Source organism: Mytilus edulis, chromosome 2 (genome assembly GCF_963676685.1).
Source record: "Mytilus edulis chromosome 2, xbMytEdul2.2, whole genome shotgun sequence".
Taxonomy (NCBI): domain Eukaryota; kingdom Metazoa; phylum Mollusca; class Bivalvia; order Mytilida; family Mytilidae; genus Mytilus; species Mytilus edulis.
This window is the reverse complement of record NC_092345.1, coordinates 71,176,491-71,197,314: the sequence shown is the minus strand read 5'-3', so window position 1 is coordinate 71,197,314 and position 20,824 is coordinate 71,176,491. Positions and strand designations below refer to the sequence as shown.

Genomic DNA, 20,824 nt, shown 5'->3' with positions numbered 1-20,824 from the left:
ACGGGATGTTAAAGTACAGAGTTACGACATGTGTAACAAAGAAGCACAAAAAGGCATATAGAAAAAAGCACATTAGCAAGGATGAATGAAGGAAGAAAACAAAATTTAACCATGGCACTATGACGGGATGTAAAAGTACAGAGCCACGTCAAAAAAAGAGGTGCAAAAGATACCAAAGGAACAGTCAAACTCATAGATTGAGAATAAACTGACAACGCCATGGCTAAAAAATTAAAAGACAAACAGACAAATAATAATTTTAGTACACACAACACAAAATAGATGACTAAAGACTAAGCAACACCAACCCCACCAAAACCTGGATAATCCAGTAGGGTAAGCAAAATCCTGCTTCTCATGTGACATCCGTCGTATTACTTATGTTACAAATCCGGTAAATAGTCTATTTCGGTAGGTGACATTCGTGAAAAGGGAAGGATATTGTAGTTACGACATAAGGAACATATCCGATATCATCAGTGAAACGGTTATTTCGTAACGGTCCACCAACTCGTGATGGCGTCCTAAAAATTTACGAAGGGAAGATTTCAGCTTCCCCATTTGAAACTTTTGGTTTAGTAGCTTCCTTGTGAGCAACAACCCTCTAATAAGGAAGTCATGATAGGAAATACAAGCCCTGGAATATCGTATCAATTAGGAAATATATACCCAGTATGCAGGCGGTGCTGGAATGTTGCTACATAGAAATGGAAAGTTCACAATTGGGAAGCTAAAATCCTATCTTTTGTCGTAATGTTTTGTTTTCAACCGACCCTCATTCTCAATTTTTAGATGTAAGTCAAGATATGAGGTAGATTTGTCTATCTGTAGTATCCTTTCTATTTTTCTCTCTAGTTCAATGCATATATTCTTTCAGCATAGTCACCAAATTTTGTATTATTTAGTCAGAGAACATCATCTTTATAATGGAACGTAAAGTTAAAGGAAATTGCTACAAATGTAACTTCTTATTTTTCTTCCTAAGAATTTCCTGTATGACGTCAGCCTCAATAATAAAGAAATAAGTCGCACAAATGGTTCCCATTGGAATTCCGACTGTCTGTTGAGAAACACGTCCCCCAAACGTAACACATATGTTGTCCATTAAGAAATCAAGCATCTTTATAATGTCAGTTACAGGGAATTTTTTGTTTGAATCATAGCAATTCTTTTCAAAGTAGGATTTATCACTCCCCAAGACAAGATACATGTATCTACGTTCGCCATTCTTTTTATGAAACAAAGCAACACCTTTCAATTATTTGTCTTTTAGTTTGGAATGGGGAATACATGTGTAAAGTGTAGAAAAGTCAAATGTTTAATACTATTGCAAGATTAGAGAGCCTTAGATTGTATGTACTCTAAAAGATCTTTGGAATTTTTTAGTATCCACATCTGATTCACGCCACCAATAGAATAGGCAGTTTCACAATTATTTTGATGTCCTGCTTTGCGTGCTGAATAATTTATAAAGAGGTTTTGTTGAGCACTCGAAAGACCCAGCAATATACCTTTGTGTTTAAGAACACGTATGTAGTTTAGGTATCCGATACAGTGATGGAAGATCCAGTTCTTCATCTTTGGTAGAAATTTCAAAGGAACATAGAACAGACCTATGATTACCAGGATTTCTTCTTTGGTAAGTGTCGTGAGGGTATATGTTGAGTTTCCAAGTGAATTGTCAATACCTAATTCATTTATCAAGCAGTGTATGTAATGAGATTTACATACAGTAACGATGTTGTTAGGGCATTATCTGAGGGGACAAGAAACATATTTGTCATGGTAGTAGGACAAGTGTTTTGCAATATTTGGGTCTTTAAAGATTGACGTAACATGAGTATTGTTAGACTCATTTGGTTTCCTAATTCGAATTTGTATCAACGACATCACAGCCTTAATCCATTCGGAAAGAGTCTTCTTTCTCGCGTTTAGCCCATTGCCTGGCATAATCCTTGACTGAATCAATCAGTATTTTGAAGTTGTATTTTCAATTGATGGATTTAGGCTCACGATATTTCGGACCTTTTCACAGGAAGGTGTTCTTGATAATGCCGCAGTCTCCGGTAATGACTTGGCAAGCCGCATTATATGTAAATTGGGAACAAGCACAGGTGCAATCAGAAGGTTTAGACTTTAAGTCATCAATGTTGAGATCCTGCAAAACGTATTTGTAATTGAAAATTTTACTTGCAATTGGTTCAGTATAGGTATAGGAAGTTATTGATACAGACTGATCTTTAAAATAAAAAGGTATTTTGACTGAACTAATTTCTGATGAAGGTTATCGCCTAAGTTGACACCATCGAGACCTTTTGTTGGCCAAAAAAGTTTCAGAAAAAAACAATCTTTTTCATCTATACTATACTAGTGCAATATCCGAAATGTAAGTTGTAAGTTTGTATTGGTTTGAATGAGTGTTTGTACCAGTGTTTTCCAAACATAAATTGAACAGAGAATGAAGTTTTGAAAGGGGTAATAAATACAATTTGTGCAAATGTGATGAATACCTAACGGCTTTTATATTAATGTCAGCAAGTCATTTATAGAGACATCATGCAAAGTAAGTGATGTATAATGACGATGACCATGACTGCGTCTACGTCGAGGAGAGCAAAAAATAGACTAAATAGCAAAAAGAAATATGCATAAATAACAATAAAAAAATACTATAACACGCATTAAGATGACAAACAACGTCATTACACAGAATTTATACTGCAAGGCCGGCCACCTTATATAATTTTATTTGAAGTTGATACGTAATATTTACCAACCAGGTCTTAGTATTTTCCGATGAACTTTGTTTTTTTTAAAAGAACGTTTTTTGACATTCCCCTGGCCCATCAACTTTCTGCTCCGACAATGGTGTCGTTTTACAAAGTATATTTTTATTCTTTAGTTTTCTATGTTGTGTCATGTGTACTATTGTTTTTCTGTTTGTTTTTTTCATTTTTAGCCATGGCTTTGTCAGTTTGTTTTAGATTTATGAGTTTGACTGTCCCTTTGGTATCTTTCGTCCCTCTTTTAATGCTTATCAACATTAGAAAAATATATCTTATTACTTGTATGTGTTTGTGGAAAGTTGCGCTGTATTAAACTGCATGTTGACAGTCATGAACAGTGTAACGTATTTATCTTGACCGTCTTATGTGGACTAAAATTTTCTGTGTTTAATACTGTCCTGAGGGTTGCAAATCTTTCCCTATTAACAGTTGCATGACTATTTCCCTCTATCTAAAAAAAAAACAGGTTAAAGCCTTTCACCCTCATTAAATTGCATTTATATTTGTCGGTTTGATTGGATAGAATTTTTGTTTAGCTTAGAACCGATGTAAATACTGTTCTCGCGATCTAGTTTTATATTCATATTACCTCGTTTAGTATATATGCATCTTGTTTGCCATATTCTTATTTGCTTATCTCATATATATTATATATTGCCGATGTTTTAATTAATTTCATTGTAAACTTACTAAAGATTTTCATGAAAGCGTATTTGCTCTAAAAACGAACCACCACCTGGGTTGACAGTCTTAAAGAAATGTGGTAATCCCTGGAATACTATCATACAGCAGTTTATCACCAGAGTGGTGTCCTGTACGTTTACCAGGATGTATAAATATGCAGTCATGTCCTGTTTGAATAGGGACGTCGGATATCATATTGAATGCGTCCTTCGGGTATAAAAATATGGATATTTGGCAGCAAACATAATCCTAATGAGTTCATTAGATTGGTTGTGTGGGATGTATCAATATACTTAGTCATGTCTGGTTAGAATAAGACGTTCAACACTACGTGTAGATAGATATCTACGTTTGCTGAACTTTTAAGACCCATTAAGGAGACCTATTGAATGTTATTTACCTAAATGAAAAGTAGAACTGGAGTCTACTTTAATAAGACAGACCAAACCCCCTGCGAGACAACAACAAAAAAGGACATCATGCAGTCGTAGACAACAGACAGGTGTTGCTACAATTGTCTAGCTCTGTATAACGTAACTTCCACCCGAACGAAACATGCATGAATAATGATTCGTCAAGAGAAGAAAACAGCACCTGGATTTATTATTACGCAAAACATCTCGATGTAACCATACAATCAAACTTAAAATGGAACAATTAATATGACAACATCGTATCAAATGTTAATAAATCTCTTGCCTTCCTGAGGAGAAACTTAGAATTATCTAACACCGATATCAAATCCCGTGCATACCAGTCCATAGTGAGACCAAAACTTGAATATGCCTGTAGTTTTTGGATTCACACACAACAGAATATAAAAATAAGCTAGAAATGGTACAGAGGCGTGCGGCCCTTAATGCGTGTAACAACAACCACAACACCAGTAGTGATACATCCATGTCAAACGAACGCCCGACTTGTGAATCGTTTGAAACGCGTGTCTGGCATACACAATCATAATCTGGTATCTTTGAAAAGTTGTTGTGTTAAATTTTGGATATTCAAGAACTTGAGGAAAGTTTGAATTTCTCGAAATCAATACGTAACATTAATAGAAGGCCATAGTAAAGTTGTTAAAGCCTGAAGGACAAAGGATCAAAAGTTTCACTATATACGCGCCAAATGACACGAAACCTACAAACAAATGCAAGACAGAGGCAGATATGCAGTAAATGTTCTTTTGGTGAAAATTTTACAAATAGAGTTCGTACTGTTTCTTTCATTCAATTTCTCATATCACTATTATCCCTATCATATTGTCATTGGGTCACAAATAATTTTGAATAGGTCAAGATGATCAATACATTCAAGCAGTGGTTCTTCTGGGCTACGTTTCATATTTTATTTATATTTTTCATTATTTATTATCATTCCTAAATGTCAACTGTTACAGATGGAGAGGGGGACTTTATCGATAGTACAGCTTTCCACAAATTTGGTAACTTTCTAAACAAGACTGTAAGAAAATTTAGTGATTGAATATAATAAAGCAGCCAACGTAAAACCATAATGTTAAATGCTACAATCTTCAAAAAATGTAATGTGCAAGACAACAGAATGAACAAACATCCAAACTAAAGGATTACAATAGTATCGAATTCATAACAGTGTGGCTATGGACATTGATTGGCGCACTTTAATATCCCATTGACTGGGACAGATTAGGTGAACGATCGTCTATAACGCCCATTGCTCACGACGTCCTTAATATAAACATTTAAACCGTGGGGTCACCAAAGGTTCTCAAGGCCTATATAAAATAATTCGAAATACTAATCAGGAATTTGTGTTTTGATTTATATTGATTAATTAAACGTCCTTTACTTGTGTTTTTCTTATGTTTTGACAATCAATTTTCATAATAAGATATCGCAAAGCCATGTTCTTTCAGAAAAAAGAATGACTTACTGAATGCATGTATTGATTGATTATCTTTTTCGGATTTAACAATTTCGATTGTCGAGTTATGTAATCTTTTAACTTTTATCTGGTCTAATTTTATTTTAGAACGAATGCATAATCCACTTTCAGAAGTTGTGCAAATACGAAACATAAAGACAAAATATACTTCTGCCCTGTCTTTTTCGTACTTAAATGTTATTGGATAGTCAGAAAGCTATTTGGATTAAACCTTGTGAAATTTGCATGCATTTACGTTATTGTATTGGCAAAATGTATCATTTGGTGTATATAGGAAACTTAAACCGTTCTGCTATACTGCTACTATACTTGTGAAAAACACTTGGCAACAGAAACGCATTCATCTTATCTATATAAAAAAAATCGACCCAATTTACATAGAAATGGACGTCTTCGTGCATTTGTGATCGCAAATAAAATATGTTCCGGACCTTATGAGTATTTGGACCATACGTGTATGGTTGGACCATATTAGTATACCCTTATGGTCATGATATATGCGTATGGTCCAAATACTCATTTGGTCCGGAACACATACATGATATTCTGTGCGTTGTCGGTCGTCTATTAATTTTTTCTTTTGTTGATGGATTTGACGTCTTTCTGTGAGAGATTATTTGTTCATGACTTAAAACTTACTTGCAAATAATTTAAAAACAAGACTTGATTTATAAAAATGTCCAAACAAACCATGATTTTTTTTTAAACATACATCACATCCATTGTAAAAGGCTAAAATTCGCCAGGTCTTTAATTTCAACTAAGTGAGTTGACTAAATTAATGTTGCGGACCATTTTCCAATTTCCATGCGGTATCCCTATTTTTTTTTTCTCGCTCATCTTTTATGTTTGTTTTTTTCATCCCAAGACCTCTTGGAGCTTTCATTCTATAAAGTGTGTATTTTGCTAATGGTCGAAGGCCATACGGGGACCTATAGCTTGATAACGCCTGTTGGTCCCTGGAAAGAATGTGTCTGATTGTCTATCACACTTCATATTCTTATTTTAACATGCAGTTATATCTATGATAAGAATGAAAATTGAATTGTCATTGAGACAAAAACCCAACCAAAGAGCAAAAAAAAAAAGGAAAAAAAAAGCCCAAGGCAACATGTAGATCTTTCGTATCAAGGGAATTGCTATAAATATATTTATTTCAGGTTAATAGTATTAGGCCATACTCAAGTTATAAAATAGATCTTGTCGTCAACTTTTGCAACCAGCTTCTATGTTTCTATAATGCACTGTTCATCTTTTTTGGGCTTCGACTTTTCCATTGGACAGACAATTTTGTTTTCGACTGTTTTAAAAAGATGCATTTTTTTACAAAATCATACAAGTAAGGAGTCTCTGGCCTTTGGTAGTGTTGTATGTTAATTAATGTTTGTTTATTTATTTGTTTAGGAAATAAGTATGACGTACATTTTCACTGAACTAGGACACTTTTTATAATAGTTTTTCGAAAAATAATCACGAATATAATGCCTACCCATGCATTGAAAAAAACGGGTATATACACAGTGCAGCTTCCAACAAGAATACAAGATTTATTGATTTTCAAAATGCGACCAAAATTAAAAATTTGCTCGCAGCGGAAAAAAATTCAACAGTTTGATTTTCATTGAAATAAAATAATTGTTATGATTTACACACCGTTACTTTTTCCAATATAAATATTCAAACTATTTTGTTTGTTGTTTCCTTATAAATTTACATCATTTTTAAAAAGACCACGCGTCTTCGATATTTAGAAGACTATAAAAGCGATGTTCATTATCTTTCTTCTGCTGTATGTTTAATTTAGTTATTTTGTGTCATAATTGCCATCTCCTATGTTTCAAATTTGAATAAAGAAGATTCAGGTTGTCTTATACGTCAATGATACACACACAAAAACACGTTAACAAATAAAATAAGGTGCAACATTCATTCTCCATGAAAAGAATACATCACATGGATGTAATTTTTGTACGAAAAATACCAATTTCGTGAGAAGTTGTGTGTTGGACTTGAAGAGCCAACGCAAACTGACAAATATCTGAATGAACGAATCGATTTATGGTATATAAAAAAAACAAAGCCCACATGGTTAGTATTGAATAAATACAAGGCCACTCTTAAATGATCACAACGTAGAAGTTTTTGTTCTCTTAATCAATAAGATATTTTCTGAAATAACGCGGGTCCCTATTAACTTAAAAGTTTTTTTGTTTTTTTTTACCATGAAAAAACTTTTTTTTATTATTATTATTTATTGATATCAGCTCCGGACATTAATATTCTTAAAAGTGAAACTGTTGTAAGTGATGTTATAACAATTATTTAAAATAAATTCCTTAAATGATTTGTGAAAAGAAAGTTTCATTTTATGTATCAGAATTTGTAACAAATGATTATTTAAATCCCCACTTGAAGGCCTCCGATAGACTGGGTGAGCATAAAATCATCGCCCACGACAAACAAGTTAAAGGTAAACTTTTCAGTACAATTACTAATAAACGTTTTTCTGTCGACCACACTGTTATGAATTTCGTTCTAATATTCCTCTGACTGTTTTATATATTAAGATAACGAAATATTTGGTATCGAGCTTAGACTATGAAGGTTATTCTAGAAACCGTGTTGTGTCCTCGGAAATCAAATGGAATGCTATACAATAGTTCTCCTTTTCAATCAAATTTTTAATTTAGGCAGATACATTTGCCTGATTTGGCGTAAAAATTATTTAATCTTTGATATTTCTAGATTACTTATAAACTCAAACCCTGTGTTTGATACTCTGACTTCGGAACAACATGGAGTATTGATAGACTTTAGATCTGTGAAGATATCCAAATGAACCGGAATTAAACGAAGATCAAAGATGTAGACCAGTTATTCAAAATATGGACGAATTAAAAGTCTTCAAACCAAGAATTTTATAACATGTACAATAAAGTAACACATACAATCTACCACTAGTTGGGGAAACGTAGACGTCAGTTACCCGTATGTCTTGCAGATAATGTACAAGTTAAGAATATGGAAAAGATAATTAAGCTTGATATTATCGGAAATTTTAATATGTATACTTATTGGTTCATTGCTTTAAATGATATTTGTATCCATTGATTTTTTTGGCAGTATGGATGATGATACAGATTTAGAAAAAAATTAAGACTTCATCTCAGACAAAGATGAAGCAGAAGTACAGACTTCTCAAGCTACCCAAATTACAACAGGAAACAAGGTCGTAACTGTTCATTGTTGACAGGTAAATTCTCTCACGCTCTTCGCTCACATGTACCATGGTATATTTGGAATTTTGAATCCTCAATGCTCTTCAACTTTGTACTTGTTTGGCTTTATAAATATTTCGATATGAGCGTCACTGATAAATTTTATGTAGACGAAACGCGCGTCTGGCGTACTAAATTATAATCCTTGTACCTTTGATAACTATTTATACCACTGGGTCGATGTCACTGCTGGTGGACGTTTCGTCCCCGAGGGTATCACTAGCCCAGTAGTCAACATTTCGGTGCTGACATGAATATCAATAATGTGGTCATTTTCATAAATTTCCTGTTCACAAATCTTTGAATTTTTGAAAAACTAAGGTTTTTCTTATTCCAGGCATAGATTACCTTAGCCGTATTTGGCATAACTTTTTGGAATTTTGGATCCTCAATGCTCTTCAACTTTGTACTTGTTTGGCTTTATAAATATTTCGATATGAGCGTCACTGATGAGTTTGAGGTAGACGAAACGCGCGTCTGGCGTACTAAGTTATAATCCTAGTAACTATTAGGCTGTTCGTGTTTGTGCCGAAATTCCATTTGGACATGCATGGTATGTACAGATATAAGGAACTGTATACATCCCTCGGAATATAGCTGCGGTGAGTACACTCAAGAAGAGTATGCAGAGAAGAGGATAAAGTTAGTAAATAGCTATTTTAAACACATAACAAATACATAAGGATTAAAAGAAACTATACTCAAGCCTGTAATTATCTCAATTGAAATGAAGGTTATCGCCTAAGTTGACACCATCGAGACCTTTAGTTGGCCAAAAAAGTGTCAGAAAAAAAAATTCTTTTTCATCTTTTCCTATGTGAACTAGTGCAATATCCGAAATGTAAGTTGTAAGTTTGTATTGGTTTGAATGAGTGTTAACGTTTGTACCAGTGTTTTCCAAACATAAATTGAACAGAGAATGAAGTTTTAAAAGGGGTAATAAATACAATTTGTGCGAATGTGATGAATACCTAACGGCTTTTATATTAATGTCAGCAAGTCATTTATAGAGACATCATGCAAAGTAAGTGATGTATAATGACGATGACCATGACTGCGTCTACGTCGAGGAGAGCAAAAAATAGACTAAATAGCAAAAAGAAATATGCATAAATAAAAATTAAAAAATACTATAACACGCATTAAGATGACAAACAACGTCATTACACAGAATTTATACTTATAATTTTTTTTGAAGTTGATACGTAATATTTACCAACCAGATCTTAGTATTTTCCGATGAACTTTTTTTTAGAAAAAGAACGAGACGTTTTTTGACATTCCCCTGGCCCATCAACTTTCTGCTCCGACAATGGTGTCGTTTTACAAAGTATATTTTTAATGCTTATCAACATTAAAAAAATATATCTTATTACTTGTATGTGTTTGTGGAAAGTTGCGCTGTATTAAACTGCATGTTGACAGTCATGAACAGTGAAACGTATTTATCTTGACCGTCTTTGTTGTGGACTAAAATTTTCTGTGTTTAATACTGTCCTGAGGATTGCAAATCTTTCCCTACCAACAGTTGCATAACTATTTCCCTCTATCTAAAAAAACCAGGTTAAAGCCTTTCACCCTCATTAAATTGCATTTATATTTGTCGGTTTGATTTGATAGAATTTTTGTTCAGCTTAGAACCGATGTAAATATTGTTCCCAGGATCTAGTTTTATATTCATATTACCTCGTTTAGTATAGATGCATCTTGTTTGTCATATTCTTATTTGTTTTACTCATATATATTATATATTGTCGATGTTTTAATTAATTTCATTGTAAACTTACTAAAGATTTTCATGAAAGCGTATTTGCTCTAAAAACGAACAACCACCTGGGTTGACAGTCTTAAAGAAAATGTGGTAATCCCTTGAATACTCTCATACAGCAGTTTATCACCAGAGTGGTGTCCTGTACGTTTACCAGGATGTATAAATATGCAGTCATGTCCTGTGTGAATAGGGACGTCGGATATCATATTGAATGCGTTCTTCGGGTATAAAATATGGATATTTGGCAGCAAACACAATCCTAATGAGTTCATTAGATTGGCTGTGTGGGATGTATAAATATGCTTAGTCATGTCTGGTCAGAATAAGACGTTCAACACTACGTGTAGATAGATATCTACGTTTGCTGAACTTTTAAGACCCATTAAGGAGACCTATTGAATGTTATTTACCTAAATGAAAAGTAGAACTGGAGTCTACTTTAATAAGACAGACCAAACCCCCTGCGAGACAACATCAAAAAAAGACATCATGGAGTCGTAGACAACAGACAGGTGTTGCTACAATTGTCTAGCTCTGTATTACATAACTTCCACCCGAACGAAACATGCATGAATAATGATTCGTCAAGAGAAGAAAACAGCACCTGGATTTATTATTAAGCAAAACATCTCGGTGTAACCATACAATCAAACTTAAAATGGAACAATTAATATGACAACATCGTATCAAATGTTAATAAATCTCTTGCCTTCCTGAGGAGAATTATCTAACACCGATATCAAATCCCGTGCATACCAGTCCATAGTGAGACCAAAACTTGAATATGCCTGTAGTTTTTGGATTCACACACAACAGAATATAAATATAAGCTAGAAATGGTACAGAGGCGTGCGGCCCTTAATGCGTGTAACAACAACCACAACACCAGTAGTGATACATCCATGTCAAACGAACGCCCGACTGGTGAATCGTTTGAAACGCGTGTCTGGCATACACAATCATAATCTGGTATCTTTGAAAAGTTGTTGTGTTAAATTTTGGATATTCAAGAACTTGAGGAAAGTTTGAATTTCTCGAAATCAATACGTAACATTAATAGAAGGCCATAGTAAAGTTGTTAAAGCCTGAAGGACAAAGGATCAAAAGTTTCACTATATACGCGCCAAATGACACGAAACCTACAAACAAATGCAAGACAGAGGCAGATATGCAGTAAATGTTCTTTTGGTGAAAATTTTACAAATAGAGTTCGTACTGTTTCTTTCATTCAATTTCTCATATCACTATTATCCCTATCATATTGTCATTGGGTCATAAATAATTTTGAATAGGTCAAGATGATCAATACATTCAAGCAGTGGTTCTTCTGGGCTAAGTTTCATATTTTATTTATATTTTTCATTATTTATTATCATTCCTAAATGTCAATTGTTACAGATGGAGAGGGGGACTTTATCGATAGTACAGCTTTCCACTAATTTGGTAACTTTCTAAACAAGACTGTAAGAAAATTTAGTGATTGAATATAATAAAGCAGCCAACGTAAAACCATAATGTTAAATGCTACAATCTTCAAAAAATGTAATGTGCAAGACAACAGAATGAACAAACATCCAAACTAAAGGATTACAATAATATTCCTCTGACTGTTTTATATATTAAGATAACGAAATATTTGGTATCGAGCTTAGACTATGAAGGTTATTCTAGAAACCGTGTTGTGTCCTCGGAAATCAAATGGAATGCTATACAAAAGTTCTCCTTTTCAATCAAATTTTTAATTTAGGCAGATACATTTGCCTGATTTGGCGTAAAAATTATTTAATCTTTGATATTTCTAGATTACTTATAAACTCAAACCCTGTGTTTGATACTCTGACTTCGGAACAACATGGAGTATTGATAGACTTTAGATCTGTGAAGATATCCAAATGAACCGGAATTAAACGAAGATCAAAGATGTAGACCAGTTATTCAAAATATGGACGAATTAAAAGTCTTCAAACCAAGAATTTTATAACATGTACAATAAAGTAACACATACAATCTACCACTAGTTGGGGAAACGTAGACGTCAGTTACCCGTATGTCTTGCAGATAATGTACAAGTTAAGAATATGGAAAAGATAATTAAGCTTGATATTATCGGAAATTTTAATATGTATACTTATTGGTTCATTGCTTTAAATGATATTTGTATCCATTGATTTTTTTTGCAGTATGGATGATGATACAGATTTAGAAAAAAATTAAGACTTCATCTCAGACAAAGATGAAGCAGAAGTACAGACTTCTCAAGCTACCCAAATTACAACAGGAAACAAGGTCGTAACTGTTCATTGTTGACAGGTAAATTCTCTCACGCTCTTCGCTCACATGTACCATGGTATATTTGGAATTTTGAATCCTCAATGCTCTTCAACTTTGTACTTGTTTGGCTTTATAAATATTTCGATATGAGCGTCACTGATAAATTTTATGTAGACGAAACGCGCGTCTGGCGTACTAAATTATAATCCTTGTACCTTTGATAACTATTTATACCACTGGGTCGATGTCACTGCTGGTGGACGTTTCGTCCCCGAGGGTATCACTAGCCCAGTAGTCAACATTTCGGTGCTGACATGAATATCAATAATGTGGTCATTTTCATAAATTTCCTGTTCACAAATCTTTGAATTTTTGAAAAACTAAGGTTTTTCTTATTCCAGGCATAGATTACCTTAGCCGTATTTGGCATAACTTTTTGGAATTTTGGATCCTCAATGCTCTTCAACTTTGTACTTGTTTGGCTTTATAAATATTTCGATATGAGCGTCACTGATGAGTTTGAGGTAGACGAAACGCGCGTCTGGCGTACTAAGTTATAATCCTAGTAACTATTAGGCTGTTCGTGTTTGTGCCGAAATTCCATTTGGACATGCATGGTATGTACAGATATAAGGAACTGTATACATCCCTCGGAATATAGCTGCGGTGAGTACACTCAAGAAGAGTATGCAGAGAAGAGGATAAAGTTAGTAAATAGCTATTTTAAACACATAACAAATACATAAGGATTAAAAGAAACTATACTCAAGCCTGTAATTATCTCAATTGAAATTTGAAAAAAAAACATGCCGAGTCATGTCACCAGTCCACCCTTCGTGGTGAAGATATTTCAATAACAGCAAATATTTAGAACCTTTTACGGCATTCATGACACTATACCAATCAGTTTCTCTTCATTTAAGGGACCGGTCAAAATTTCTTGATGCATGGGACCGGTGCAAAAAGAAAATTGTCTGAAATAATTCACTGATCCCATGGTTACTGGTAGAATAAAAATATGCTTGTCCCATGCACTTTACATAGTATAAAAGTGTGTGTCCCATGTTAAAGCACAAAAAAAAAACATTATCAAAGTTGTAGCTACATTTCATGCTACAATGTATTTGAATAGTTGAAAAATAATGCTACTTTGTGTGAACTGTACCTATATCGCTGTTAAAAAGTAAACAAAACCATACATAAGCATATTTTTTGGCCAATACAGGAGCCCAAACAGATGACAACAGATGTTATTGACTATAATAAATGATACATGCAATATTAAACAATTAACATGTATGAAGTGGATGGTAGAATACATTTTTTTCAAAAAATTGAAGCTTAATTTAGAATCTGACTATTCTAAATTAACAGTGGGTAGGTAAATTTTCCCAAAAAATAATTACAAAAAAAAAATGATTTATTTTCTGCTTAGAATAAAAATCCCTATTATTTGAATAGTCATTCCAAAAGAAGTGAACATCTCGAGACAGTTAAATTTTCTTCAAATTTAAAACGAGAGGAATGTGAAAATAGCATCAAAATTAAATACGAAATACGAAATACGAAATATTTTATTTAAGAAAGCTCAATTATGAACATAGTCATTAATAGCATAGATACAACAAAGAATAACATTTAAACAATCTTAACTAAAACTAATACTACACAAGTATCAAGGTATGTGTGTTCCAAGGGGATTAACTCTAGTGTAAAAAAATATAAGTAATCATTTTACATATTATAAGCAGCAAACAAAAATTTCACACTTATATTCTAAGTAAAAAAACACATGTTTATGTACTTAGCTATACTTTTACATACATCAGTGTCTTCATTACTTAACAACCACATAAACTGAGAATCAATATTTGTGGAATTAGTAATGTTTTTATTTAAACAGTTGTAGATTAACTCCTTCCTTAAATGAGAAAATTTTTGACAACTTAATAAAGAAATGTAACTCATCTTTAACCAAATTTATATTACAGTTCTTACAAATCCTTTTATCTATAGGAGTTTTTGGTATAGTGTATCTACCAATTTCAATATGAGGTTTATGACTGCTGGTTCTGAACCTTGTCATACTTACTCTATCATTATCATTATTTACAACAGATAAATATTTTTCAAATTTAAAAATATTCTTGAATAATCTATATTTTCTCAACTTATCACTAGTTTGTAATTGCTGAGATCACTGTTTTTCAAATTTACACTTAAGACACTTTCTTTAAATAATTCTAACAAAAAAATATTTTTAATAGATTTTGGATTCTTATAAAAGTGTGACAATCCACATTCATTCAAAATATATTTAATACAACTAAGCCAACATTGTTGGTTATTATCTTTCATAGTAATATTTTCAGCTAATGCTTCTGACAGTAAAGAATCTTTAGGTTTATCAATATATAATCTAATCCAGTACTTAACCATTGACATAATAATATCAATATATAATGGAAAACGGCCTAGCTCACCATACAATGCCAGTTTACATGTTTTTCTATTTACTGTCAGCAAATATCTGCACATATTAAGATTAATCTTTTCAATTGGTACAGTATCAAAAATCTGGTCAAATATATTTTCACTGTTATTGTAGATTATTGCGTTGCGTTGTGTATTTGATCGTAAGTTAACTAAGTCTAAGGCGATAAAGATATAACTACGTCTGCCATTATACGTTTCTATTCAATACAACATAAAGTATACAATTACGCGACGTCACAAAGATAGTGGCCGTACCGCAAAAAGGTACGTTAATATTAGCGCAATTCTTTATATTCTGGGGCCGCAGAAAATGATATTTAACTCAAATTTGAAATACAATATGAAAAATTCGTAAATTTGAAATTAAATGTCTGATCAATTGTGAAATATAATGAAATAAAATCATAGTTAAAGTCTCTCAATATTTTTAACAGTTCACGTCTGAATAATTTAACACTACAAGTCTATCTAATAACCGTAATTAATTGAACAGTCTATACATCCACTAATTTCTCCAGGGCAGAAAAGTTCATTCACTGTCATCATTTGTACTGCGTATTTCCAACGGATAGAGCTTCACAATCGGACGGTTGGTGATTCCTGTGTCGGTCTTGATAACAGCTGATCGAATGAGTCCATCCTTTCCACGAACTAAATCTTGTACAACTGCTAATTTCCACATTATACGATTTGTGTCATTGTGTACTTGTACAATGTCACCTATTTGTATTGTTTGTTCGTTTCTTCCAGATGTCCGGTGAAATTCACGGAGTGACGTCAGATATTCGTGTTTCCATCTTGAGCGAAAATGGTTGATTAGTTCATTATTTCTCTGTAAATTTTTATTGAGTTTCACGTGCAAATCTTCGGAAGTAGCACTGTCAATATTCTGTTCCGATTGGTTGTCAAGTCGACGACCATATAAAAGGTGCGCTGGCGTCAGCGGTTCGGGATCTTTAATATCAGTAGAAATGTGAGTTATCGGACGATTGTTTAGAGTTCCCTCGATTTCGATTACAATTGTATTCAACATTTCCGTAGTGACACATGACTTTCCTAGTATTGCTTTAATTGACTTTTTCGTGAGTCCAATTAGGCGTTCCCAAAAGCCTCCAAACCACGGTGCTCGGTTGGGTATGAATTTCCACTCCGTTCCTTGATCGGCAAGTTTTTCTTGTATTCGGTTGTCTTTGCTTGATCTTGTAATCTTTTCGGCGGCTGCCTTGAAGGTTGTTGCATTATCGGACAACATAATCCTTGGTGTAGATCTCCTAGCGACAAATCTTTTAAAAGCAAGCATGAAAGACTCCTCGGTTAAATCTGTGACTATCTCCAAGTGTATAGCTCGTGTAGCGGCGCAAGTGAATAAACAAATATATGTTTTGCTTAATTCGTTGTGTTTTCCTTTGTATACAAAGCTCCTGTGAAATCAACGCCGGTTACTGAAAAAGGATAATCGTAGTTGACTCGATCTTTAGGTAGCAGTGGCGGATCGGGTGCGTTATAAGGCATTCCTGATATTTTAATGCATTGAACGCATTTACGAATTTGTGATTTTACGCACTGCCTTATTCTCGGTATCCAATATTTCTGTTGAATATATGCGATTGTACTGTTAAGTCCGGCATGTAAAGTCTTTGTGTGTGCATCCATTACGATTAAGGACGTAACACTGTGGTGTGTTGGCAATAACAACGGATATTTAGTACTCTCCTTCACAGGTGCGTTTTGTATTCTCCCGGTACAACGTAGTAATCCATTTCTGTCTGTATATAGTTTAAGTTGTCGAACAAGTGGCACTTTTTTTTGTGAAGATGAATTCAAGCTTTCAATTTCATCCTTAAATGTTTCCTGTTGTACTGTTACTATTACTTTTAATGCTTTACATCGCTCCTCAACACTGATAAATCCGATTGACCGTTTATCTTTTAAATTCCGTAAATTCTGTATAAAACGCAAGACGTATGCTGTTACTCTAATTGCTTTTTCTAAAGATCTGTATCGTTGTATATCTATACATGAAATTCTCTGTGTTGAAGCATTTGTACTTTTATCGTCTGTATTGTCATCACTAACAGTTACCATCGTGCTGCAGTCTTCAATTTTCCTCGTCCATGTCGGCCAATTTTCACGATTTAAAATCCATTGTGGACCGTTCATCCATAAGCTGTTATTATAAAGGTGTTTAGCGTAAATTCCGCGAGTTAAGTAATCAGCTGGATTGTCATCTGTTGGACAATAATTCCATTCAGCATTCTCTTTACCTATCGTGTTTCGAAGCGATTGAATATTCCAACTGTCGCTCCCGTTTTCTCGTGTTATATTTTTTCGTACTTCATGCGGTATCTTCCCGAGAATTACTGGTATCAATAACGATTCGTACATGTCCTGACATTGTCCGAGAGACTCTAGACCCCGTATGTAAGCTTCTGATTTGTCATGAAATGTTCTCAAACTTTCTAATGTATCATGTGGTGCGGGTATATCAAGTAGTGCTCTAATATATGCATTAATGATTTTATGTGGTTGGCCATAGCGGTTTCTCAATAATTCAATTGCTTTGTGATAGTTTGGATTTGTCATGGTCAATCCTGAAATTACGTTTGCAGCTTCAAATTGAAGCAATGAGTTTAAGTACGAAAATTTCTGAATGTCAGTTAATGTGTGATTGTGATGAATCGTGGTCTCGTATGAATCCCAGAAATATTGCCATTGTAAAATGTCTCCATTAAAATTGGGAAGAGATAGCTTTGGTAGGCGATGGTTATTACTTGAGGTCGAACTTGACTGCGATAGCTGCTGACTTGTGTGAGTAAATGGGTTTGTGTACGGAACAAACTCTGGTGCGCTTGAATCTAGTATCGAAGATGTTGCTTTTGGTACGGGTTTTAAGAACTTTTTAAATTTTCGAATTTTACCCTCTAAATCTAAATAATACTCATCTGTTTCAAGAATTCCTGGTCACGGCACCAATGTAGATTATTGCGTTGCGTTGTGTATTTGATCGTAAGTTAACTAAGTCTAAGGCGATAAAGATATAACTACGTCTGCCATTATACGTTTCTATTCAATACAACATAAAGTATACAATTACGCGACGTCACAAAGATAGTGGCCGTACCGCAAAAAGGTACGTTAATATTAGCGCAATTCTTTACAGTTATATTTATTACATTTTCTGGTGTCAAACATGCCTAAAATTTCAGAAGCATACAGTACAACTGGTTTTACAGTATGATCAAATATAAATGTAAAATTTTGAATGTCACAAGGAGTATTTTTAAATATATTAGTCAATTTAAAAAATGCCTTCTGACCTATAGAATTTAGGTCATTGAGGGCACGTTTGAAACTCCCATTCAAACTAAATAGAACACCCAAATATTTATATTGATAAACAGACTCAATACTCTTGTCGTTTATATAAAATTTTCTAGACATCATTCGTCCACTTTTATTAAATATCTTCACTTTAGATTTATCATAAGTTATTTCAAGCCCCCAATTTTCACAATAGTTATCAACCTTGTTCATACAATTCTGTAACCCTTCAACTGATTCTTATACAAAAAGTAAATCATCTGCATACAATAAACTATTAAGTAACTGTAATCCAAGTGATACAGGACGATATGAAGTATCAAATAACTTAGTAATGTCATTAATAAATACATTAAAAAGACTTGGACTAAGATTGTCCACCCGGAACACAAAAAACCTCTGAGAGTGAAGAATTATCTAATTTAACTCTAAGCTCTATATTGCTATACATGGATTTCAGTAAGGATAAAAACTTTCCGCCCACCCCTGTTTTTATTAATTTGAATAAAAGTCCAGGGTGTAGGACAGAATCAAATGCCTTTCTAAGATCAATAGAGTTAAAAAGTTTTGAAAGGCAACTAGTAATGGTAATGCCTCTATAATTATTTGGTTCAGTGGGATCACCACTTTTAAAAATAGGAAAAATGTAACCGCTTGACCAATTTCTTGGATATATACCTGAATCCAAGACTAAATTAAGTTCCCAATTCACATATAATCCTGCTGGCCACGTTATTACCGGTGACCTTAACATTGTTAATAACACTTCTCTACGAAATGTGTTATCGAAAGGTCCGAAATATCGTGAGCCTAAATCCATCAATTGGAAATACAACTTTAAAATTTTGATGGACTCAGTCGAGGATTATGCCAGGTAATGGGCTAAACGTGAAAAGGAAGACGTAGACACTCTATCCGAATGAATTAAGGCAGTAAGGTCGTTAATACAAATCAGAATTAAGGAACTGAATGGGTCCATCAATGCCCATGCTACATCGATCTTTAAAGACCCAAATGTTGCTAAACACTTATCCGACCTCCATGATAAATATGTTGTTGTCCCCGCAGACAAAGCCCCAAATAACATCGTTTTTGTCTGTAAAAGTCACTACATTAATTGCTTGATAAACGAATTAGGTATAGACAATTCACTTGGAAGCTCAACATATACCCTCACTACACTTACCAAAGAGGAAATCCTGGATAATCATAGGTCTGTTCTTTGTTCCTTTGATATTTCAACCAAAGATGAAGAACTGGATCTTCCATCACTGTATTGGATACCTAAACTACATAAGTGTCCTTACACACAACGGTATATTGCTGGGTCTTCCAAGTGCTCCACGAAACCTCTTTCTAAATCATTAACATCTATTTTATCAGCAATCAAAGACGGGCTTCAAAGTTATTGTGAAACTGCCTATTCTAGAGGTGGCGTGAATCAGATGTGGATACTTAAAAATTCCAAAGATCTTTTAGAGTACATACAATCTAACTCTCTTTCATCTTGTAACAGTATTAACACATTTGACTTTTCTACTCTTTACGCAAGTATTCCACATTCCAAACTAAAAGACAAATTGAAAGAGTTGGTATTACTTTGCTTCATAAAAAAGAATGGCCAACGTAGATACAAGTATCTTGTCTTAGGGAGGGATAAATCATACTTTGTAAAGAATCACTCTGATTCAAACAAAAAATTCTCAGAAACCCATATTATCAAGATGCTTGATTTCTTGATTGACAACATATTTGTAACGTTCGGAGGACGTGTTTTTCAACAGACTGTCGGCATCCCAATGGGAACAAACTGTGCCCCTCTACTTGCCGACTTGTTTCTTTATTATTATGAGGCTGACTTCATGCAGGAACTTCTTAGGAAGAAAGATAAGAAGTTAGCAATATCCTTTAACTCTACTTTCCGCTATATAAATGACGTTCTTTCACTAAACAATTAATAATTTGGTGACTGTGGAACGCATCTATCCCATCGAATTGGAGATAAAGGATACTACAGATACAGTTAAGTCGGCTTCATATCTTGACTTACATCTAGAAATTGACAATGAGGGTCGGTTGAAAACAAAACTTTACGACAAAAGAGATGATTTCAGCTTTCCAATTGTGAACTTTCCATTTCTAAGTAGAAACATCCCAGTAGCACCTGCATACGGGGTATATATCTCCCAATTGATACGATATTCCCGTGCTTGCATTTCCTATCATCATTTTCTTGATAGAGGGTTACTGCTCACAAGGAAGCTATTAAACCAAGAGTTCCAAATGGTGAAGTT

At 33.8% G+C, this 20,824-nt stretch overlaps 2 protein-coding genes across 2 annotated transcripts; both read right to left on the bottom strand.

Annotated features, from left to right (window-relative positions):
- Nucleotides 1–15,738: 15,738 nt before the first annotated feature.
- Nucleotides 15,739–16,509, bottom strand: LOC139510996 (uncharacterized). Its single transcript, XM_071297561.1, has one exon. The coding sequence runs from the start codon at nt 16,507–16,509 to the stop codon at nt 15,739–15,741; it is 771 nt and encodes a 256-aa protein (XP_071153662.1).
- Nucleotides 16,510–16,595: 86 nt separating this feature from the next.
- LOC139510995 (uncharacterized) lies at nt 16,596–17,792 on the bottom strand. The gene has a single exon (XM_071297560.1). It carries the CDS (start codon nt 17,790–17,792, stop codon nt 16,596–16,598), a length of 1,197 nt encoding a protein of 398 aa, XP_071153661.1.
- Nucleotides 17,793–20,824: the final 3,032 nt, after the last annotated feature.

Coding starts and splice junctions, on each gene's coding strand:
- LOC139510996 (XM_071297561.1), bottom strand. CDS start 16,509: ATGCTTGCTTTTAAAAGATTTGTCGCTAGGAGATCTACACCAAGGATT.
- LOC139510995 (XM_071297560.1), bottom strand. CDS start 17,792: ATGACAAATCCAAACTATCACAAAGCAATTGAATTATTGAGAAACCGC.